The following is a 23,650-nucleotide window of genomic DNA, read 5'->3' as shown; positions in this document are numbered from 1 at the left end:
TGTGCGACGCCGCGGCAGAAATCGCGGGGCATGACGCTGCACGCCGGTGACGTCATCGCACACGTCAACAACAACAAAACTCAGCTGTCCGGAAGTGGACGAGGCTAAGCTAACAGGCTAATCCGTCTTTACTATTTTTCCTTTATTTGCGCTTTTCTTTTCGCCACTCAAACGCGTTCGGTTCCGAAGGAGAAGAAGCGGGATGTTAAATCCCGCGAAGCCGCTGAAGAGGCGCTGGGAGCGGATTTAAGCTCAGATATAGTCGCCCCGGTCACAGTTAGCATCGCAGCACTTTAGCTCCACAAACGGACATAATCCGCCTCATCTGAAGGTAAAAACTTTTGTTTTTCTCTCTTTTAACTGCGCTCAGAACTAAACGATCAAAATAATAAGATCGGCGGAAGTTTTAAGCCTCGTTTTCTTCAACAACGTGTCTTTTAAATACCTGAACGTCACAACATTGCTCCTCTTTGTCCTGGAATATTTAAATTTTTATCTCAATCCCGGATTATTTCACCTTAATCCCACTTTGATTTGATGTTAAAGACCAGAAAAGGAGTCTTGTGGACGTTGTGGAGGCAAACGGGTTGAAAACTATTGGAGAAGAGAATCCATCATATTTCTGGATTGTTTATATCCAGATTATAATCTCACTTCAGTTGTATTGATTTGTGGCGCAGAGGAGAAACTGATGTGTAGATTTTTTATTTTCCTGCAGAAGGTTTCTTTGAGTATTTTACACCAAGAATTGTATTAAGTTGAAGTTACAACATCTGGACGGGTAAGAACAGTTGGGGACGGGTGAGGACAAGGAAGGACAGGTTCACCTGGACAGGTGAGGACGGGTGAGGTTCACCTGGACGGGTAAGAACAGTAGGGGACAGGTGGGGACAAGGAAGGACAGGTTCACCTGGACAGGTAAGAACAGGTGGGGACGGGTGAGGACAGGTTCACCTGAACAGGTGAGGACAGGTCCACCTGGACAGGTGAGGACGGGTGAGGTTCACCTGGACGGGTAAGAACAGTTGAGGACAGGGGGGACAGGTGAGGACAGGTCCACCTGGACGGGTAAGAACAGTTGAGGACAGGGGGGACAAGGAAGGACAGGTGAGGACAGGTTCACCTGGACCGGTACGAACAGTTGGGGACAGGTCCACCTGGACAGGTGAGGACAGGTCCACCTGGACGGGTAAGAACAGTTGAGGAGAGGGGGGACAAGGAAGGACAGGTGAGGACAGGTCCACCTGGACAGGTGAGAACAGTTGAGGACAGGGGGACAAGTGAGGACAGGTCCACCTGGACGGGTAAGAACAGTTGAGGACAGGGGGGACAAGGAAGGACAGGTGAGGACAGGTTCACCTGGACCGATAAGAACAGTTGGGGACAGGTGGGGACAGGTCCACCTGGATGGATAAGAACAGGTAAGGACGGGTCCACTAGGACAGGTGAGGACAGACACAGCGAGCAGTAAACCCCCCCCTGCAGAGAGATTGTTCCATGACGTTCCGTGACGTTCCGTCTGTCTCCGCAGCCTCGGCACGGCGGAGGGATTCATGGCGGACAAGCCCGACCACAAGAGCAGCCGGTGGAGAGCGTGACGTCGTCCCCGATGACCACCGACGTCCTCCCCCAGTGCGCCGCCGCCACCGCGCCGCAGCGGAAGCGGGCGCCGGCGGGCGGGCGGCGGCGGCGGAGGACGGCAGCGGAGGAGGACGAGGACGACGTGTTCCCCTTCGACCTGCTGCCGGTGGAGTGCCGGCTGCACGTCCTGTCCTTCCTGGGCGAGGCGGACAAGTGCCGCTGCGCCCTGGTGAGCGCCGGCTGGAGCCGCCTGCTGCGCTGCCCGCGGCTGTGGCGCGCCGCCGACTACTCGCGGCGCGGCGCCTTCCGGCTCGGCCAGGAGGGGGCGCTGGTGTCCAACCGCGAGTTCGAGCGCTGGCGGGCCTGGGTGCACCACTACACCCACCACCTGGTGTCCCGCCGCGCCGGCCTGCTGTCCCTCAAGGCCAGCTTCGACCTGGGCGACCGGCGCCACGGCTGGGGGGCGCTGCTGCGCCGCCTGCTGGACGGCGTCCACTGCCGCGACCTCGCCCACCTCGACCTCAACTGGACCTTCACGCTGCTCGAGCCCCTGGACCTCCGGGTGGCCCCGGGGTCCGGCTCGCACCAGGACAGCGTCACCAAGGTGGACCAGGTCAGAGCCGGGTTCTGGTTGTGGTTCTGTTGGTTGTAGTTCTTGTTCTGGTTCTGGTTCTACCTCTGGTTCTTTCTCTAGTTCTGGCTCTACCCTTTGGTTCAGGTTCTTCCTCTGGTTCTTCCGCTGGTTCTTTCTCTAGTTCTGGCTCTACCCTCTGGTTCAGGTTCTTCCTCTGGTTCTTCCTCTGGTTCTTCCTCTGGTTCTTCCTCTGGTTCTTCCTCTGGTTCTTCCTCTAGTTCTTCCTCTGGTTCTTCCTCTGGTTCTTCCGCTGGTTCTTTCTCTAGTTCTGGCTCTACCCTCTGGTTCAGGTTCTTCCTCTGGTTCTACCTCTGGTCCTACCTCTGGTTCTACCTCTGGTTGAGGTTCTACCGTTGGTTGTAGTTCTTGTTCTGGTTCTGGTTCTACTTCTGGTTCTTTCTCTAGTTCTGGCTCTACCCTCTGGTTCAGGTTCTTCCTCTGGTTCTTCCTCTGGTTCAACCTCTGGTTCAACCTCTGGTTCTACCTCTGGTTCTACCTCTGGTTGTGGTTCTACCTCTGGTTCTACCTCTGGTTGTGGTTCTACCCTTGGTTGTAGTTCTTGTGCTTGTGCTTGTTCTTGTTCTGATTCTGGTTCTTCCTCCAGTTCTACCTCTGGTTCTTCCTCTGGTTGTGGTTCTACTGTTGGTTGTAGTTCTTGTTCTTGATCTGATTCTAGTTCTACTTCTGGTTCTACCTCTGGTTCTTTCTCTGGTTCTACCGTTGGTTGTAGTTCTTGTTCTTCTTCTGGTTGTAGTTTTACCTCTGGTTCTGATTCTTTCTCTGGGTCTGGTTCTACTTCTGGTTCTTTCTCTGGTTCTGGTTCTTCCTCTGGTTCTTCCTCTGGTTCTTCCTCTGGTTCTACCTCTGGTTGTGGTTCTACCTCTGGTTCTACCTCTGGTTGTGGTTCTACCGTTGGTTGTAGTTCTTGTGCTTGTGCTTGTTCTTGTTCTGATTCTGGTTCTTCCTCCGGTTCTACCTCTGGTTCTTCCTCTGGTTGTGGTTCTACTGTTGGTTGTAGTTCTTGTTCTTGTTCTGATTCTAGTTCTACTTCTGGTTCTACCTCTGGTTCTTTCTCTGGTTCTACCGTTGGTTGTAGTTCTTGTTCTTCTTCTGGTTGTAGTTTTACCTCTGGTTCTGATTCTTTCTCTGGGTCTGGTTCTACTTCTGGTTCTTCCTCTGGTTCTAGTTCTACCTCTGGTTCTGGTTCTTCCTCTGGTTCGTTCTCTTTCTCCGGTTCTACCTCTGGTTCTGGTTCTTGTTCTTCTTCTGGTTCTAGTCCTACCTCTGGTTCTGTCTCTGGTTCTACCTCTGGTTCTGGTTCTGCTTCTGTCTCTGGTTCTACCTCTGGTTCTGGTTCTTTCTCTGGTGCTACCATTGGTTGTGGTTCTTGTTCTTCTTCTGGTTCTTGTTCTACCTCTGGCTCTTGTTCTCCCTCTGGTTCTGGTTCTACCTCTGGTTGTGGTTCTACCATTGGTTGTAGTTCTTGTTCTTGTTCTACCTCTGGTTCTGGTTCTGTCTCTAGTTCTACCTCTGGTTCTGTCTCTGGTTCTGGTTCTACCTCTGGTTGTGGTTCTTGTTCTTCTTCTGGTTCTACCTCTGGCTCTTGTTCTACCTCTGGTTCTGGTTCGGTCTCTAGTTCTCCCTCTGGTCCTGGTTCTCCCTCTAGTTGTGGTTCTCCCTCTGGTCCTGGTTCTACCTCTGGTTGTGGTTCTACCATTGGTTGTAGTTCTTGTTCTTGTTCTACCTCTGGTTCTGGTTCTGTCTCTAGTTCTACCTCTGGTTCTGTCTCTGGTTCTGGTTCTACCTCTGGTTGTGGTTCTTGTTCTTCTTCTGGTTCTGGTTCTACCTCTGGCTCTTGTTCTACCTCTGGTTCTGGTTCGGTCTCTAGTTCTCCCTCTGGTCCTGGTTCTCCCTCTAGTTGTGGTTCTCCCTCTGGCCCTGGTTCTCCCTCAGTGGTTCTAACGGGTCCCTCTGTCCCCAGGTGAGCAGCTTCCAGGACCTGCTGTCCCAGTTGTCCCGGCGATGTCCCCGGATCTCCCGCATGCGTCTGCACTTCGACTGGTCTGAGCGCTCGGTGTCGCTGCTCGCCGGCTTCCAGCAGCTGCGGGTTCTGGAGCTCAAGTACTTCTGGGTGTTCCGCGGCGTGGCGCCGTCCACGCTGCAGGCGCTGGCGGCGGCGCTGCCCAACCTCAAGTCGCTGACGCTGCACATCCTGGTGCCGCTGCGGAGCCTGGGCGAGTCCTACACCCTGGAGTCCCCGTCCCTGGAGTTCCTGGACGTGTCCCCCAGCCGCGGCCTGGTCTTCTCGCGCCTGCGGCTGCCGGCGCTGCGCGAGCTGCGCGCCAAGAAGATCGTCCGCGGCATCACGCTGGACCGCCGCACGCGGCTGCGCATCCAGAGCCGCTGGCCCTGCCTGTTCCAGGTCCTGCGGGACGGAACGCCCCGGCTGCAGGCCCTCAACAACGAGCGGCTGCTGCCGTCCTGGAGGGACCGGGGGGACGGGGAGCTCAGCGCCATCCTGGGACAGTCCTGCTACTGCGTCCAGCACCTGGACAGCTGGCTGTGGTGAGGGGCGGGGCCTAACCCCAGCACCTGGACCGCTAGCTGGGGTTGGGGGCGGGGCCGGGGGGTGGGGCCTAGCCCCTGCACCTGGACGGCTTGCTGTGGTTGGGGGCGGGGCCTAGCCCCTGCACCTTCACTGCTAGCGGGGGCGGTGCCTAGCCCCTGCACCTTCACTGCTAGCTGGGGTAGGGGCCGGGGGCGGGGCCTAGCCCCTGCACCTGGACCACTAGCTGTGATCGGGGGCGGGGCCTAGCCTCTGCACCTGGACTGCTAGCTGTGGTTGGGGGCGGGGCCAAGCTCTAGCACCTGGACTGCTAGCTGTGGTTGGGGGCGGGGCCTAGCTCTAGCACCTGGACTGCTAGCTGGGGCTAGGGCTGGGGGCGGGGCCTAGCCCCTGCACCTGGACTGCTGGCTGTGGTGAGGGGCGGGCCCCGGGGGGGCGGGGCCTAACCCCAGCCTAACACCGCCTCTACCCTACGACGTCCCCGGCGACTCGCCGCCGTCACAGGCGGAACAGAAAGCTGCCGTTACCGTGGAAACCAGACGTTTCCGGATTCAAGGCAAAATATGTTCAGAAGAAAAAAAAAGTTAGTTATTAAAATATTCATGTTCTGTCCTGATCCATTCTGAGGAAACTGGTTCTAACGGGACAAAACCGTTCATCTAACTGAAACGTTGGCAATTCAAACTTTAAAGGTTTTTAATTTTTTAACTGTAAATTAAAAAAAAAAAAAAAAAAAATCATGTTCACCAACTTGGTCCGAATATTTCATAACGTGACATCAGCTTTTTACCTGAAACTGACTTTACAGCTGGGAAAAATAAATGTCATTTAAAATTTTTTTTAAAAAAAAGTTATTTGTCAGTTCAAAACATTTTTAAATCTTTTTTTTAATTATTATTTCAATTTTACTGAAAACAACTTTTCTTTCTATAGATGTTTGAATTTTTATCATCAATCAATTAATAAAATTACAGGTTTTTTTCTGCTCTTGACTGAAACGTTTCCGATCGTCAGACGTTCAGCAGACGAGTCGGAACGACTTCCTGCTGTCGTTTTTCTTCTATGAGCTTTAAAACAACTTCCATCAGAATCCGACTTGAACGACGTCGTCCAGGACTTTTTGCTCGGATTTGTTCAAATGCAGCAAGAGTTGAGTTTGTTTGAATGTTTGAGTAAAAAAAAAACAAACAAAAAAACCGAGTTGAAGACGACTCCAGAGCTCCGACAGGAAGTGAAGTGAAGAATAAAATCTATTTCTGGTTTTTTCTTTTAATTTCTACTGTTGTTCTTGGTGTGTTTGTGATGGAGGGACCATTGATCTACTGGAAGGTCCTACAGAGACAGGAAGTGGCCCCAAACAGACAGGAAGTAACCTGCCAGAGACAGGAAGTGAACCCAAAGAGACAGGATGTGAACCCAAACAGACAGGAAGTAACCTGCCAGAGACAGGAAGTGAACCCAAAGAGACAGGAAGTGGGTCAGAGAGACAGAAAGTAACCTACCAGAGACAGGAAGTGAACCCAAAGAGACAGGAAGTGGCCCCAAAGAGACAGGAAGTAACCTACCAAAACCAGGAAGTGAATGCAAAGAGACAGGAAGTAACCCACCAGAGACAGGAAGTAACCCATAGAGACAGGAAGTGAATCCAAAGAGACAGGGAGTGAATCCATAGAGACAGGAAGTGAATTCATAGAGACAGGAAGTGAATCCATAGAGACAGGAAGTGAATGCAAAGAGACAGGAAGTGAATGCAAAGAGTCAGGAAGTACCCCACCAGAGACAGGAAGTGAATGCAAAGAGACAGGAAGTACCCCACCAGAGACAGGAAGTGAATGCAAAGAGACAGGAAGTGACCCCAAAGCGACAGGAAGTTGCTGAACATGAACAGCACTGTTCAAAGATCTAAAACAAACAAAATTACACAGAATTGCAAAATATCCCCAGATATGAAGTAGAATAGACTAGAACTTTATGTCGCACCTTTCTCAGTCACTTTACAGCACTAAAAAATTTAAAAATAAAACATATCAGTGAGTAAGTAATAAGTTGTATTCAAGTGATCCAGAACGGGAGCAAAATAAATCATTGATCAAGATAAATAATGAAAAAGGCCAGAGACACAATATGATCTATAGAACGGGTTCTAACGTGAGATCTGTGGAACAGAACCAGGCCCAGCAGCCTGGTTCTGGGCTTTCTGTAATTCTTTGCACAATTTCCATTTGACTTCCATGTGAAGTGTGAAGTGGTGCAGTTCCTCCCCTCGGCCAGCAGAGGGCGTCCTCCTCCAGCAGTTTGTTTTGTGCCTCGGTGGGACCTTGAGGCCCTTCAGAACCTCGGTCTGCTTCTCTTGACCCGCGGTTTTTTTATCGGGTCCTGGCTGATTTCTGCCCGGTGTCCCGTCAAAGTAAAGGCGTGTCGAAGAAGGACGCATCAGTTGCAAAACGTTCTCACTTGTGTCCAGAACTTGATTCGGTCCAGTTGGGGTTAACGGGGGGGATTTTGGGGGGGGGGGGGTTTGGTCTCCTGCCCGGTCTCGGCTGCTCCTCCAGAGGTTCCTTGGTTCGAGTCCAACATCGTCTCATGTCTTGGCCGCTCCCAGATCACACCCTCCTGATGAGGTGTCTGTGTAGGGGGGGTGGATTCCCCTGTCAGTCCGTCCAACCGCCCCCCCCGGTCTGGCCCAGCCCTCTCGGGGGAGGGAGGGGGGGGGCTTCATGCCTCTGGACCTGACCCAGGTGGGGCTGGGGGTTTCCGGTCGTGCCCCTACCTGTGCAGAGCGAGTGGTCTTGCCGTTATCACCTGGGAATGTGTTTGTGAAGACCTCGGGGGGGCGAGGTCCACCTGAGGAACCGCCCCCGGACATCGCCCCCCCCCCCCCCCCCCCCCACTCGCACCCTTTGCTCCTCCGGCAGCCTCCGAGTTAATGCTTAATCTGCCGGGGCTGCCGAGGCCAAGCCCCGTTTCTGGGAGGGAGGCTGAAGTGTTAAAAGAGCAGCCGGAGTCGAGACGGAGGCACTCAGAGACTCCAGTCCGTCCTCCAGTCCAGTCCGTCCTCCAGTCCAGTCCAACCCTCCCCCCCCCCCCCACGGTCGGGCCATGGCGGACAAGTCCAGAATGTCCAAGGTCTTTGCCGTCGTCTTGGTGGTCCTGACCGTCTCGGTCGTGGCCGGAGTGATCACCATGGTGACCTTGTACAAGATCCAATACAGGCCCCCGACGCCGGGCCCCACCGGCACGGCCACCAGCCCGGCCCCCACCGGGGCGCCGCCGGGGGACTGGCGGCTCCCCAGGAGCCTGCTGCCCACCTCCTACCACCTCCTCGTCCAGCCGCACTTCTACGCCCGCCTGGAGGGGACGGCGAACGCCAGCGCCCCCAACCAGACCAAGGTCTTCACCGGGAACTCCACCGTCTACTTCCACTGCGTGGCGGACACCCGCAGCGTCTTCCTGCACAGCCGCGGCCTGGCGGTGTCCGACCCCCTGGTGCGGGACGAGGACCGGGACCGGGAGCTGGGGGTGTCCCGGCTGGAGACCCGGGACTCCGGCCCCCACTTCCTGGAGGTGCGTCTGGAGGAGACCCTCAGGGAGGGGGGCAACTACAGCCTGTTCCTGGCCTTCAGCGGGGAAATGTCATCCAGCCTGGAGGGGCTGTACCTCAGCACCTACCTGGAGGGGACCCCCCAGTTCGAAGGGGACCCCAAAGCCGAGAGGTGAGTCCAGGACCGGCTCTGGTTCTTCACGTTTGTGGACGCGTTCCGACGGAAAGGTACAAAACTCCAATGTCTTCTACGTCTGAATCGCTCAGCAAATAAAGTCTCTCTCTCTTGAAAAGGACCTTAGAATGATTCTGGAGTGGGAAAGTGAATAGAGCGAGGGATTTTTTTTAAGAATGACGTAAATATGTCGTGACTTCTGTAACGTGAGGAATGTGACGAGCTCACACTATTTAGTAAAAGTAAAATTTACTCTGAAAAAAGCCACAAAAATCGGTTAAAAAGTATATCGTTCTCAAAATCATAGTTTTTAGTGTCGCTACATTAAAATATTCGATACAAAATAATTATTGAGTTATAATTATTTAAAAATAAAACCTTTAACCTAACCTCTGAATCAAAGTGTTTTTAAATAAATGTATTTATGTAAATATTAATATTTAAATGGATTTTTAAATGAAGTTTTAGATAATTATGATCGGAAATGTAATAGAGTTGAAAATATTATGAATAAAAGCTTTTGAGATGTTTGACCGACATTTAGCTTTGAATTCTTTCAGTTCATAAAACTATACTAAAAGTGTTTTTATGACTTTGACCTGCAGACACTTCCTCGTTGCCAGGTTTCTCACTACGTCTCCTCGTTGCCGGGTTTCTCACTACGTCTCCTCGTTGCCAGGTTTCTCACTACGTCTCCTCGTTGCCAGGTTTCTCACTACGTCCCCTCGTTGCCAGGTTTCTCACTACGTCTCCTCGTTGCCGGGTTTCTCACTACGTCTCCTCGTTGCCGGGTTTCTCACTACGTCTCCTCGTTGCCAGGTTTCTCACTACGTCCCCTCGTTGCCAGGTTTCTCACTACGTCTCCTCGTTGCCGGGTTTCTCACTACGTCTCCTCGTTGCCGGGTTTCTCACTACGTCTCCTCGTTGCCGGGTTTCTCACTACGTCTCCTCGTTGCCGGGTTTCTCACTACGTCTCCTCGTTGCCGGGTTTCTCACTACGTCTCCACGTTGCCGGGTTTCTTACTACGTCTCCTCGTTGCCGGGTTTCTCACTACGTCTCCCGGTTGCCGGGTTTCTCACTACGTCTCCTCGTTGCCAGGTTTCTCACTACGTCCCCTCGTTGCCAGGTTTCTCACTACGTCTCCTCGTTGCCAGGTTTCTCACTACGTCTCCTCGTTGCCAGGTTTCTTACTACGTCTCCTCGTTGCCAGGTTTCTTACTACGTCTCCTCGTTGCCAGGTTTCTCACTACGTCTCCTTGTTGCCAGGTTTCTCACTACGTCTCCTCGTTGCCGGGTTTCTCACTACGTCTCCTCGTTGCCGGGTTTCTCACTACGTCTCCTCGTTGCCGGGTTTCTCACTACGTCTCCTCGTTGCCGGGTTTCTCACTACGTCTCCTCGTTGCCGGGTTTCTCACTACGTCTCCTCGTTGCCGGGTTTCTCACTACGTCTCCTCGTTGCCGGGTTTCTCACTACGTCTCCTCGTTGCCGGGTTTCTCACTACGTCTCCTCGTTGCCGGGTTTCTCACTACGTCTCCACGTTGCCGGGTTTCTTACTACGTCTCCTCGTTGCCGGGTTTCTCACTACGTCTCCCGGTTGCCGGGTTTCTCACTACGTCTCCTCGTTGCCAGGTTTCTCACTACGTCCCCTCGTTGCCAGGTTTCTCACTACGTCTCCTCGTTGCCAGGTTTCTCACTACGTCTCCTCGTTGCCAGGTTTCTTACTACGTCTCCTCGTTGCCAGGTTTCTTACTACGTCTCCTCGTTGCCAGGTTTCTCACTACGTCTCCTTGTTGCCAGGTTTCTCACTACGTCTCCTCGTTGCCAGGTTTCTTACTACGTCTCCTCGTTGCCAGGTTTCTTACTACGTCTCCTCGTTGCCAGGTTTCTCACTACGTCTCCTTGTTGCCAGGTTTCTCACTACGTCTCCTCGTTGCCGGGTTTCTCACTACGTCTCCTTGTTGCCAGGTTTCTCACTACGTCTCCTTGTTGCCAGGTTTCTCACTACGTCTTCTTGTTGCCAGGTTTCTTACTACGTCTCCTCGTTGCCAGGTTTCTCACTACGTCTCCTTGTTGCCAGGTTTCTGGCCGCCACCAACGTGGAGCCGGCGTCGGCCAGGTTGCTGTTCCCTTGTTTCGACGAACCCGACATGAGAGCCGAGTTCCACGTCACCATCGTCCACAGAATCAACACCACAGCCTTCGCAAACACGGAATTCCATGGTGAGAAACCCGAACAACGATGATGTTTTTTGTTTTTTTTATGTCTTATACTTTGAGGCATTTTGTTGAGCAAAGTTTGTTTATTTTTATTATTTTTAATGAAAAAAATCTGAGTTTAGATCAAAGCATCAGTTTGGTTCTCCTCTGATCCTGGTTCTGGTCTCATGACTCTGCATCTCTGTCGACAATGTTCCAATGGCTGGTTCTCCAAGAGAACGTTAATGTGGTGGAGAACGTTAACGTGGCGGTGGAGAACGCTAACGTGGCGGTGGCGAACGCCAACGTGGCGGTAGAGAACGTTAACATGGCGGTGGAGAACGTTAACGTGGCGGTGGAGAACGCTAACCTGGTGGTGGAGAACGTTAACGTGGCGGTGGAGAACGCTAACGTGGCGGTGGTGAACGCTAACGTGGCGGTGGAGAACGCTAACGTGGCGGTGGAGAACGTTAACGTGGCGGTGGAGAACGTTAACCTGGCGGTGGAGAACGTTAACATGGCGGTGGAGAACGCTAACCTGGCGGTGGAGAACGTTAACGTGGCGGTGGAGAACGCCAACGTGGCGGTGGAGAACGCTAAAGTGGCGGTGGAGAATGTTAACGTGGCGGTGGAGAACGCTAACCTGGCGGTGGAGAACGCTAACGTGACGGTGGAGAACGCTAACGTGGCGGTGGTGAACGCTAACCTGGCGGTGGAGAACGTTAACGTGGCAGTGGAGAATGCTAATGTGGCGGTGGAGAACGTTAACATGGCGGTGGAGAACGCTAACGTGGCGGTGGAGAACGCTAACGTGGCGGTGGAGAACGTTAACGTGGCGGTGGAGAACGCTAACGTGGCGGTAGAGACCGCTAACGTGGCGGTGGAGAACATTGACGTGGCGGTGGAGAACGTTAACGTGGCGGTGGAGAACGTTAACGTGGCGGTGGAGAACGCTAACGTGGCGGTGGAGAATGTTAACGTGGCGGTAGAGAATGCTAACGTGGTGGTGGAGAACGCAAACGTGGCAGTGGAGAACGCTAACGTGGCGGTGAAGAACGTTAATCTGGCGGTGGAGAACGTTAACGTGGCGGTGGAGAATGCTAACGTGGCGGTGGAGAACGCTAAAGTGGCGGTGGACAATGTTAACGTGGCGGTGGAGAACGCTAACCTGGCGGTGGAGAACGCTAACGTGGCGGTGGAGAACGCTAAAGTGGCGGTGGAGAATGTTAACGTGGCGGTGGAGAACGCTAACCTGGCGGTGGAGAACGTTAACGTGGCGGTGGAGAACGCTAACGTGGCGGTGGAGAACGCGAACGTGGCGGTGGAGAGCGTTAACGTGGCGGTGGAGAACGTTGACGTGGCGGTGGAGAACGTTAACGTGGCGGTGGAGAACGCTAACGTGGCGGTGGAGAACGCTAACGTGGCGGTGGAGAACGCTAACGTGGCGGTGGAGAACGCTAACGTGGCGGTGGAGAACGTTAACCTGGCGGTGGAGAACGTTAACGTGGCGGTGGAGAACGCTAACCTGGCGGTGGAGAACGTTAACGTGGCGGTGGAGAACACTAACGTGGTGGTGGAGAACGCTAAAGTGGCGGTGGAGAACGTTAACGTGGCGGTGGAGAACGCTAACGTGGCGGTGGAGAATGTTAATGTGGCGGTAGAGAATGCTAACGTGGTGGTGGAGAACGCAAACGTGGCAGTGGAGAACGCTAACATGGCGGTGAAGAACGTTAACGTGGCGGTGGAGAACGTAACCTGGCGGTGGAGAACGTTAACGTGGCGGTGGAGAACGCTAACCTGGCGGGGGAGAACGCTAACATGGCGGTGAAGAACGTTAACGTGGCGGTGGAGAACGTAACCTGGCGGTGAAGAACGTTAACGTGGCGGTGGAGAACGTAACCTGGCGGTGGAGAACGTTAACGTGGCGGTGGAGAACGCTAACCTGGCGGGGGAGAACGTTAACGTGGCGGTGGAGAACGTTAATCTGGCGGTGGAGAACGTTAACGTGGCGGTGGAGAACGCTAACGTCGCGGTGGAGAACGCTAACGTGGCGGTGGAGAACGTTAACGTGGCGGTGGAGAATGTTAACGTGGCGGCGGAGAACGCTAACGTGGCGGTGGAGAACGTTAACGTGACGGTGGAGAACGCTAACGTGGCGGTGGTGAACGCTAACCTGGCGGTGGAGAACGTTAAAGTGGCGGTGGAGAACGCTAACGTGGCGGTGTTCCTCTCAGACAGCTCGGTGAATGATGACGGCTGGAGGGTCACCAGCTTCCTGCCGACGCCCAGGATGTCCACCTACCTGCTGGCCTTCTTCGTCTCCGACATGGCCCACGACGAGTCCAGATCCCCGACGTTCCAAGTGAAATTCAGGGTACGACGCAGACGAGTTCTCCACGCGCCGGGGTTCTCCTGTTCTCCGTCTCACTGGCTTTATTCCCGCGGTTCCCTGCAGATTCACGCCCGGCCTGAAGCGGTGAAGCGCGGACACACGGACTACGCCCAGAACATCAGTGGACGGATCTCCGACTTCTTCCAGGAAAAGTTTGGTCTGGGTTACAATATGAAGACGGTCGGTGAGCTCTATTTATCATACATCTAGTTTAGCATGCCAACGCTAATCATGGCTGCCGGGAGTGCAGGCTAATGCTAATGCTAATGCTAGCGTCAGTAAGTCGGATTTCGCCAGGTTTGTTCTGGTCGACGTTATCGATGGAGGATTAAATGTGCTACAATTAAATAAATAAATATATACACCATTATATATTTAATTATATGTCTCATTAATTAATTAAAATTGGGAAAATTTTTTTATCTAGAATCTTATTTCACTATTTAATGAACGACTTCATGGTCTCTATGGAGGACTAAATGTGCCAAAATTAAATAAATACAACATCAAATGTTTAATTAAATAAAATTGGAATTAAATATACAATTTCTTTAAAGACATTTTTAAAAAACGGTATTTTGATGAATTATTGACATATTCATCTATCTACTGCCAATTTAACAAATGAATTACACATTTAACTAATTATTTAGTGGTATATTTATTTCGAATAATTCTGGTCATGACAATAATTTAGATCATGAAATGATTTATTTAATCGTGGAATAATTATCTAAGTTTTTTCTACAAAAATAAATTGATGTTTTAATTAATTAATGACACGTTTACGTGTTTAATTTTAATTAATTAATGAATTATGTTAATAATTTAATGACATATTTATATATTTAATACCAATTTTAATCAATCAAATACACATTAAATGTCTATTTTTAATGGTGTATATATTGATTTGATTTGACTTTGGTACATTTAAACCATGAAATAGTGAAATAATTATCTATGTTTTTTTTTTTCATAAAATGAATTGGTACTTTAATTCATCAATGACATATTTATATATTTAATTCTAATTTTCTTTAATTAATGACATTTAATTATTTATTTCGTGGTTTAATGAGATATTTATATATTTAATTTCAATTTTATTTAATTAATGACATTTAACTATTTATTTCGTGGTTTAATGACACATTTGTATATTTAATTCCAATTTTATCTAATTAATGACATTTAATTATTTATTTCACGGTTTAATGACACATTTATATATTTAATTCCCATTTGATTACATTTTAACACATTTAATTAATTATTTAATAGTTTGTTCAGTCCTCCATGATACCGGACCATGAAATAATATAATATAATATTTATGTATTTATTTGTTTATTTATTTACCTTTGGCACATTTAGTCCTCCATAGTTTCCCTGCAGGAGGTTTTGAGGTTCGTAGTTTGATCCGTGTGACTCCGCCCCCTCAGACCAGGTGGCCCTGCCCGACCTGGATCCCCTGGCCATGGAGAACTGGGGCCTGATCACCTACCAGGAGACGACGCTGCTCTACGAGGCCGGAGTGTCGTCGCTGCTGCACAAGGAGGAGCTCGCCATCACCGTGGCTCACGAGCTGGCGCACCAGGTTAGACGCCCCCCCCCCCCCCCCCCTCAACACCTGGAATCGGAATTTAAAAAAAACCCTCCTAATGCTTTGTCCGCAGTGGTTCGGAAACCTGGTGTCCATAAAGTGGTGGAACTCGCTGTGGCTGAAGGAGAGCTTCGCCACCTTCATGTCCTTCCAGGCGGTGAATCACGTGGAGCCGTCCTTCAACATGGTGAGTTCAGCGGCGTCACCTCACACTCAGGCCCCGCCCACACCACAACGCCGTTCCGCTGAAACAGCTAAAACTGTTAAAATGCTAAAAATGCTAAAAATGTTAAATGCTAAAAATGTTAAAATGCTAAAAATGTTATTACCCTTAAACTGTTATAATGCTGAAACTATTAAAATGCTAAAACAGCTAAAATGCTAAAAATGTTAGAATGCTAAAAATGTTAAAATGCTAAAACAGTTAAAATGCTAAAACTGCTAAAATTCTAAAATGGCTAAAATGCTAAAATGGCTCAAATGCTAAAAATGTTAAAATGCTAAAAATGTTATAACCCTGAAACTGTTATAATGCTGAAACTATTAAAATGCTAAAACAGCTAAAATGCTAAAAATGTTAGAATGCTAAAAATGTTAAAATGCTAAAACAGTTAAAATGTTAAACTGTTAAAATGCTAAAATGGCTAAAATGCTAAAAATGTTATAATGCTGAAACAGCAAAAATGCTAAAACTGTTAAAATGCTAAAATGGCTAAAATGCTAAAAATGTTATAATGCTGAAACAGCTAAAATGCTAAAACTGCTAAAATTCTAAAATGGCTAAAATGCTAAAATGGCTCAAATGCTAAAAATGTTCAAATGCTAAAAATGTTATAACCCTGAAACTGTTATAATGCTGAAACAGTTAAAATGTTAAACTGTTAAAATGCTAAAATGGCTAAAATGCTAAAAATGTTATAATGCTGAAACAGCTAAAATGCTAAAACTGTTAAAATGCTAAAATGGCTAAAATGCTAAAAATGTTATAATGCTGAAACAGCTAAAATGCTAAAACTGTTAAAATGCTAAAATGGCTAAAATGCTAAAAATGTTAAAATGCTAAAAATGTTAAAATGCTAAAAGTGTTATAACGCTGAAACTGTTAAAATGCTAATACAACTAAAAAAAACCCTGTTTCCATGGCAACGGGGCCAACGTAGCAACCTGCAGTTGTGCACATGCTCAGTAGGACAGTTAGAACAGCGTGTCCAGTGGAACCTCTCCCACCGTTCTCAGCTTCGCTTGTGGAATTCCCCCCCGAGATGAAGCAAGTATTCGTCCTCCCCCGGACGCTTGTTGTTCCCAGAGACGATCCTTCGCTCGTTTCCCAGAGCGTGTGAATGAACGCTGCTCGTGATTTAGCGTGGGCCGTGGAGACCGGGCGCGGCGCCGCGGCTTCCTGGAACACATTTCTGTGTTTCTTCACAACTTCATTTCTATTGTTGTGTCGGAGCGAGAGTCCTGGAGCGACCTGGAACGACCTGGAACGACCCTCCCAGAGAACAACGCTGAAAACGACAACAACAACAAGGAGGACGAGTCCAAAGTCCCGCGGCTCAAGGGCCACGCTGATTTAGGCCACGCCCCCCCATCAAGTGTCGCGTGACAGTCGCCGTAATAACAATCCAACTGGGTGGTTTTATTTTGACAGTCACCGTAATAACAAACCAATTTGGTAGTTTTATTTTGACAGTCACTGTAATAACAATCCAACTGGGTGGTTTTATTTTGACAGTCACCGTAATAACAATCCAGCTTGGTGGTTTTATTTTGACAGTCACCGTAATAACAATCCAACTTGGTGGTTTTATTTTGACAGTCACTGTAATAACAATCCAACTGGGTGGTTTTATTTTGACAGTCACCATAATAACAAACCAATTTGGGGTTTTTATTTTGACAGTCACTGTAATAACAATCCAGCTTGGTGGTTTTATTTTGACAGTCACCGTACTAACAATCCAACTTGGTGGTTTTATTTTGACAGTCACTGTAATAACAATCCAACTGGGTGGTTTTATTTTGACAGTCACCGTAATAACAAACCAATTTGGTGGTTTTATTTTGACAGTCACTGTAATAACAATCCAGCTTGGTGGTTTTATTTTGACAGTCACTGTAATAACAATCCAACTTGGTGGTTTTATTTTGACAGTCACTGTAATAACAATCCAACTGGGTGGTTTTATTTTGACAGTCACCGTAATAACAATCCAACTGGGTGGTTTTATTTTGACAGTCACCGTAATAACAAACCAATTTGGTGGTTTTAATTTGACAGTCACTGTAATAACAATCCAACACGGTAGTTTTATTTTGACAGTCACCATAACAACAATCCAACACAGCACCTACTAGTGGACTAACAGTAAAACTACAGCGTTTTTCAAAGCGTTTCTGTGTGAACATGAAACCTTTCAGAGCAAAAAACACAAAAACATTGTGATTTAATTTAAACGTCATTCTGTAAACGGGCATAAAACAACTGAAAATATATGTTTAAAAAAATTTAAGAAAATAGCTGAAAAATAAATAAATAAATAAACACCAACAACCATTAAAACAGTTAGAACTACTAAAACGGTAAAACAATTATAAAATTTAAAAACAAGATTAAAACCAGCTAAAATCGTTTCGATTATTCAGCAGATAAATACGATGACAAATAAAAAAACCAAACTAAAACGATCTCACCAGATAAAACGACTAAAATGTCTAAAAGTCAGAAAACAACCAACAGCACCCACTAATGGCCCAACACGCTCACTACATCAGTGTTTCTGCGGTTGCCGTGGAAACGGACATTGTTTTCAGAACGTGTAATGGTGAATAAAAAAAAAAAAAAAAAAAAAGTTAAACGACGGCGTTTTTTTCACTTGAAACCTTTTAAATGCGTCTTAATATTTGAATCCCCGCTAACGAACGATCGTCCCGCAGTTGGACTCGTTCGTGACGAGCGCCATGCTGTCGGCGTTCGAGGCCGACGCCCTGGCCTCGTCTCGTCCCCTCACCGTCCCCGAGGACGACGTCCAGACCTACGAGTCCATATACACGCTGTACGACAGCATCACCTACGACAAGGTGAGTCCTCACGCCGCCGCCGCCGGCAGAAGCCCCGCCCCTTCGTCCTGGTGACCCAGGTGATTCAATTATTTATTTATTTATTCACTTTTTTATTTTTGTATTCGTTTATTTTTGTATTTTTGTATTATTTTTTTATTAATTCATTTATTTTTTATTTTTTTTATCTATTCATTTATTTATTTATTTATTTATTCATTTATTAATTTTTTGTAATTTTTTTATTTCTTCATTCATTCGTTTATTTATTTATCTATTTTTATTCATTTGTTTATTTATGTATGTATGTGTTTATTTATTTATGTCATTATTTATTTATTTTTTATTCATTCATTTATGTTTTTATTTTTTTATTTTTTTATTTATTCATTCGTTTATTTATTTATTTTATTTTATTTTTTATTTGTCATTTGTTTATTTATTTATTTAATTATTTGTTCATTCATTCATTCATTCATTCATTCATTCATTTATTTATTTATTTATTTAATGGTTTGTATTTTACGAGGTCCAGATATCCTCCACATATTTCAACCATTGCAGCTTTTTTATTATTTTTTTTAATTAATAACGTTTTTTTTTTAATCTCACCGGTTTTAGCCGTCAGCTGATCAAACACACAGGAAGTTGCAAAGTTGATACCAAAATAAAAGCATCTTTATTTTCCAAATGAAACTAGTTGATTAACTTTGTTGTTTGATCATGTTTGTTCAGATTCTTGATTGATTACAGCCTTGTATTGATTAGAGCCTTGTATTGATTAGAGCCTTGTATTGATTAGAGACGTATTGATTAGAGACTTGTATTGATTAGAGACGTATTGATTAGAGACGTATTGATTAGAGACGTATTGATTAGAGACTTGTATTGATTAGAGCCTTGCATTAATTAGAGACTTGTATTGATTAGAGACCTACATTTATTAGAGACTTGTATTGATTAGAGACTTGCATTGATTAGAGCCTTGTATTGATTAGAGACCTATATTTAGTAGAGACTTGTATTGATTAGAGCCTTGTATTGATTAGAGACTTGTATTGATTAGAGCCTTGTATTGATTAGAGACCTATATTGATTAGAGCCTTGTATTGATTAGAGACTTGTATTGATTAGAGCCTTGTATTGATTAGAGCCTTGTATTGATTAGAGACCTATATTTAGTAGAGACTTGTATTGATTAGAGCCTTGTATTGATTAGAGACCTATATTTAGTAGAGACTTGTATTGATTAGAGCCTTGTATTGATTAGAGACCTATATTGATTAGAGCCTTGTATTGATTAGAGACCTATATTTAGTAGAGACTTGTATTGATTAGAGCCTTGTATTGATTAGAGACCTATATTTAGTAGAGACTTGTATTGATTAGAGCCTTGTATTGATTAGAGACCTATATTGATTAGAGCCTTGTATTGATTAGAGACCTATATTTAGTAGAGACTTGTATTGATTAGAGCCTTGTATTGATTAGAGACCTATATTTAGTAGAGACTTGTATTGATTAGAGCCTTGTATTGATTAGAGACCTATATTGATTAGAGCCTTGTATTGATTAGAGACCTATATTTAGTAGAGACTTGTATTGATTAGAGCCTTGTATTGATTAGAGACCTATATTGATTAGAGCCTTGTATTGATTAGAGACTTGTATTGATTAGAGACCTATATTGATTAGAGCCTTGTATTGATTAGAGACTTGCATCGATTAGAGACATGTATTGATGATGTCCTTCCCCGCAGGGTGCCGTAGTGCTCCGGATGCTGGAGAACCTCATGGATCCAGGAGATTTCGACAGAGGGGTCAAGGTGAGTGACTTCTGGCTTCGGTGGAAATGAAAGGCTGTGAAACACGAGACGACCTGCGAGCTTTGACTCGCTGACATGATGCTGAAGCCTCACGGGGGCCGAGCTCACGCCTCCTGCTTCCAGAGGAGGAACGAGGAAGTCAAGTCCAACTGTTTACATGAAGTCCAGCCAGGTTTTTTACCTCCGATCGATCCATGGATCGATGGCTCGATCGATCGGTGTTTAGAGTCAATGTTTCAAACCTAAGCCTGGATTATTTGTCCCTGTGTGTTTCAGGATTACCTGAAAACCTTCCAGTTTAAAAGCACGGACCACCACGACCTCTGGGCCTCCTTACAGAAGGTGACTGCTAATGCTAATGCTAATGCTAATGCTAATGCTAATGCTAGTGCTGAGGCTGACGCTGACGATGTTGTTGGGAGAATCCAAGTGGACGAAAGCGGTTGTGACGTTCGCAGGCTGAATCGACTGGCGGCATCAAAGTTTCTGAGTTCATGGAGCCGTGGATCAGCCAGAGTGGATTTCCTGTGGTGACCATCGACACGACGAGCGGCGAGGTTTCCCAGAGGAGGTTCCTCTACAACCACACGGCCGAGTCCAGGTGGACATTATAGAGCATCTTCCTCCTCTAACGTCAGATTATAGAGCATCTTCCTCCCCTAACATCCCACTATAGAGCATCGTCCTCCTCTAACGTCAGATTATAGAGCATCTTCCTCCCCTAACGTCCCATTATAGAGCATCGTCCTCCTCTAACGTCAGATTATAGAGCATCTCCCTCCTTTAACGTCAGATTATAGAGCATCTCCCTCCTCTAATCCAGATTATAGAGCATCTTCCTCCTCTAACGTCAGATTATAGCGCATCTTCCTCCTCTAACATCAGATTATAGAGCATCGTCCTCCTCTAACGTCAGATTATAGACATCTTCCTCCTTTAACGTCAGATTATAGAGCATCGTCCTCCTCTAACGTCAGATTATAGAGCATCTTCCTCCTTTAATGTCAGATTATAGAGCATCTTCCTCCTCTAATCCAGATTATGGAGCATCTTCCCCCTCTAACATCAGATTTTAGAGCATCTTCCTCCTCTAACGTCAGATTATAGAGCATCTTCCTCCCCTAACATCAGATTATAGAGCATCTTCCTCCTCTAACACCAGATTTTAGAGCATCTTTCCCCTCTAACATCAGATTTTAGAGCATCTTCCTCCTCGGACATCAGATTATAGAGCATCTTCCTCCTCTCCAGCTGTTTCTGCTCTATGTAGAGTGTAAAGAAGCTCTACGTTCAAAGCTTCACCTCCAGCGTTTCATACGGACGCTTCAGCCTCCGTCAGGAAAGACGTTCAGTTTCTGCTTTTCTTCTACCTGGCGGAGCTGCATGACGTCAGGGCGGCTGATTGCAGTAGATTACGGTAGATTACAGTAGATTGCAGCTCTGGCTGTTGCTCAGTCTGCCTGTAAACCTTTAATCATGTGATGCTGAGAGCCTGCGGGGACGTTAATGACGTCTCCTCCTGCGTCTCCAGCCTCCTGTGGAACGTCCGCATCAACTACATGTCCAGCAAGCATGGCGCCGTCAGACACCACGACCTGAACGTCAGAGGACCAGGTAATCCGCCTGCTCTGTCGCCGTGACGACGGAGACTCTGGAGACGCGAAGCCCCCCGCAGAGAGACGGCGGCTTTGCCTGTTTGACCGTCTTCTGCAGAGACGTGAAGAGAAAAAGTCTCTTTTTAAATCTGCCTCAAGTTCTGAGAGACATAGAGCTGCGGAGACATAGAGCGACAAAATAGAGCTACTAAGAGACATATTGCTACTGAGAGACGTAGAGCTACAGAATAGAGCCACAGAGAGACATAGAGCTATTGAGAGATGTTGAGCTACAAAATAGAGCTACTGAGAGACGTAGAGCTACAAAATAGAGCCACTGAGAGACATAGAGCTGCTGAGACATAGAGCTACTAAGAGACATATTGCTACTGAGAGACGAAGAGCTACAGAATAGAGCTCCAGAGAGACATGGAGCTACCAAGACACAGAGCTATAGAAAGATAGAGTTACAGAGATATATAGAGCTACAGAGACATAAAGCTACAGGGAGAGACATGGAGCTACAGAAACAGAGCTACATAGAGACATAGAGCTACATAGACCTACAGAGACATAGAGCTGCATAGAGACATAGAGCTACAGGGAGACAAAGAGCTACATGGAGCTACAGAGACATAGACCTACAGAGACATAGAGCTACATAGAGACATAGAGCTACATAGAGACACAGCGCCACATGGAGACATAGAGCTACATAGAGACATAGAGCTACACAGAGACATAGAGCTACATAGAGACATAGAGCTACATAGAGACAAAGCGCCACATAGAGACATAGAGCTACATAGACTTACAGAGAGACACAGAGCTGCAGAGACATCGAGCCACATAGAGCTACATAGAGCTACAGAGACATAGAGCTACAGGGAGACATAGAGATACATAGAGACATAGAGCTACATAGAGCTACAGAGACATAGAGCTGCAGAGCCCCCCCCCCCCCCCCCCCCCCAGAGGACATAGATGTACTTTAAAGAGAACAGACTCCAGATGACCCATCTGCTTCCAGTTTGTCTCTTGCTGAGTCGGAGGTTTCCCGGCCTTGACGTCACTCGTCCTCCGGGGGGACCAGAGCTTTAGTGATCGTCCTCTTGGACGACGCCCACTCTCCCGCAGTAACTTCTCATTGGTCCTCCTCTGAAACTGAAACTCTGGTTTCCCCCTCAGTGACGAAGGTGGAGTTCCTGACGGAGCGCGGCCAGTGGCTGCTGGCCAACGTGAACTGCAGCGGCTACTTCAGGGTGAACTACGACGGCGGGAACTGGGCGGAACTCTTCCGGCAGCTGGAGGCCGACCCCACAGTGAGTCCTGCTCCGGGGGGACACTCGTCTTCATCGGGACAACTGTCCCCCCCCAGCCCCCCGCCCCCCCAGGGGGCCTCCCCACTTCCTTCCGGAGTCTGCGGCCAGTTTCACTTTCCAACCACCTGAGGGTTTTTTTTTTTTTAAAGCGAGCAGCTGGAAAAATAATCCAGATTATTCTGCCGTCCGCCGGCGGAGGAACCGGAAATGTTGTGGTCGAATTAGAATGTTTTGATTGACCGTCACTGTCTGCTGACCTCTCTCTCTCTCTTTCTCTCTCTCTCTCTCTCTCTCTCTCTCTCTCTCTCTCTCTCTCTCTCTCTCTCTCTCAGCGGATCCCGCTGATGAATCGAGGGCAGATCATTGACGATCTTTTCAATTTAGCGAGGTACGTAGAGAGTCTGGGTGTCATTAGTACGGAGAAGAAGAGCCAACGTTCATTATAGAGCATCTTCCCCCTCTAAAACCAGATTATAGAGCATCTTCCTCCTCTAACGTCAGATTATAGAGCACCTTCCTCCTCTTACATCAGATTATAGAGCATCTTCCTCCTCTAACACCAGATTATAGAGCATCTTCCTCCTCTAACGTCAGATTATAGAGTGCCGCCCTCCTCTAACACCAGATTATAGAGCATCTTCCTCCTCTAACGTCAGATTATAGAGCATCTTCCTCCTCTAACACCAGATTATAGAGCATCTTCCTTATCTAACGTCAGATTATAGAGTGCAGTCCTCCTCTAACACCAGATTATAGAGCATTTTACGCCTCTACCACCAGATTATAGAGCATCTTCCCCTTCTAACATCAGAGTATAGAGCATCTTGCTCATCTACCACCAGATAATAGAGCATCTTCCTCCTCAAACGTCAGATTATAGAGCATCTCTCTCCTCCAACACCAGATTATAGAGCATCTTCCTCCCCTAGCATCACATTATAGAGCATATTCCTCTTCTAACGTCAGATTATAGAGCATCTTCCTCCTCTAACATCAGATTATAGCGCATCTTCCTCCTCTAACACCAGATTATAGAGCATTTTATGCCTCTACCACCAGATTATAGAGCATCTTCCCCTTCTAACATCAGAATATAGAGCATCTTGCTCCTCTACCACCAGATAATAGAGCATCTTCCTCCTCTAACGTCAGAT

The 23,650-nt window shown here is 47.5% G+C and overlaps 1 protein-coding gene and 1 pseudogene across 2 annotated transcripts in view; both read left to right on the top strand.

Moving 5' to 3' along the window:
* Positions 1 to 80: 80 nt before the first annotated feature.
* On the top strand, positions 81 to 4,784 carry LOC308136887 (uncharacterized protein; the record flags this gene model as incomplete). The annotated part of the gene is made up of 3 exons (XM_080505421.1): positions 81 to 331; positions 1,532 to 2,194; positions 4,197 to 4,784. Exons 2-3 carry the CDS (start codon positions 1,610 to 1,612, stop codon positions 4,782 to 4,784), a joined length of 1,173 nt encoding a protein of 390 aa, XP_080361547.1. The 5' UTR covers positions 81 to 331; positions 1,532 to 1,609.
* Positions 4,785 to 7,918: 3,134 nt separating this feature from the next.
* LOC308136710 (aminopeptidase N-like) overlaps positions 7,919 to 23,650 on the top strand; it is a 20,779-nt pseudogene continuing 5,047 nt past the window's right edge. Inside the window, exons 1-13 of the transcript XR_013937250.1 lie at positions 7,919 to 8,494; positions 10,577 to 10,719; positions 12,930 to 13,069; positions 13,151 to 13,271; positions 14,533 to 14,687; positions 14,767 to 14,880; positions 17,631 to 17,774; positions 19,514 to 19,579; positions 19,856 to 19,921; positions 20,038 to 20,180; positions 21,111 to 21,193; positions 22,363 to 22,496; positions 22,829 to 22,884. The product of XR_013937250.1 is annotated as an aminopeptidase N-like (transcript). The remainder of the gene's footprint in view (positions 8,495 to 10,576; positions 10,720 to 12,929; positions 13,070 to 13,150; positions 13,272 to 14,532; positions 14,688 to 14,766; positions 14,881 to 17,630; positions 17,775 to 19,513; positions 19,580 to 19,855; positions 19,922 to 20,037; positions 20,181 to 21,110; positions 21,194 to 22,362; positions 22,497 to 22,828; positions 22,885 to 23,650) is intronic.

The sequence above is a fragment of the Blennius ocellaris genome, assembly GCF_963422515.1.
Source record: "Blennius ocellaris genome assembly, chromosome: 11".
NCBI classification, from domain to species: domain Eukaryota; kingdom Metazoa; phylum Chordata; class Actinopteri; order Blenniiformes; family Blenniidae; genus Blennius; species Blennius ocellaris.
This window is presented reverse-complemented; position numbering and strand designations above follow the sequence as displayed.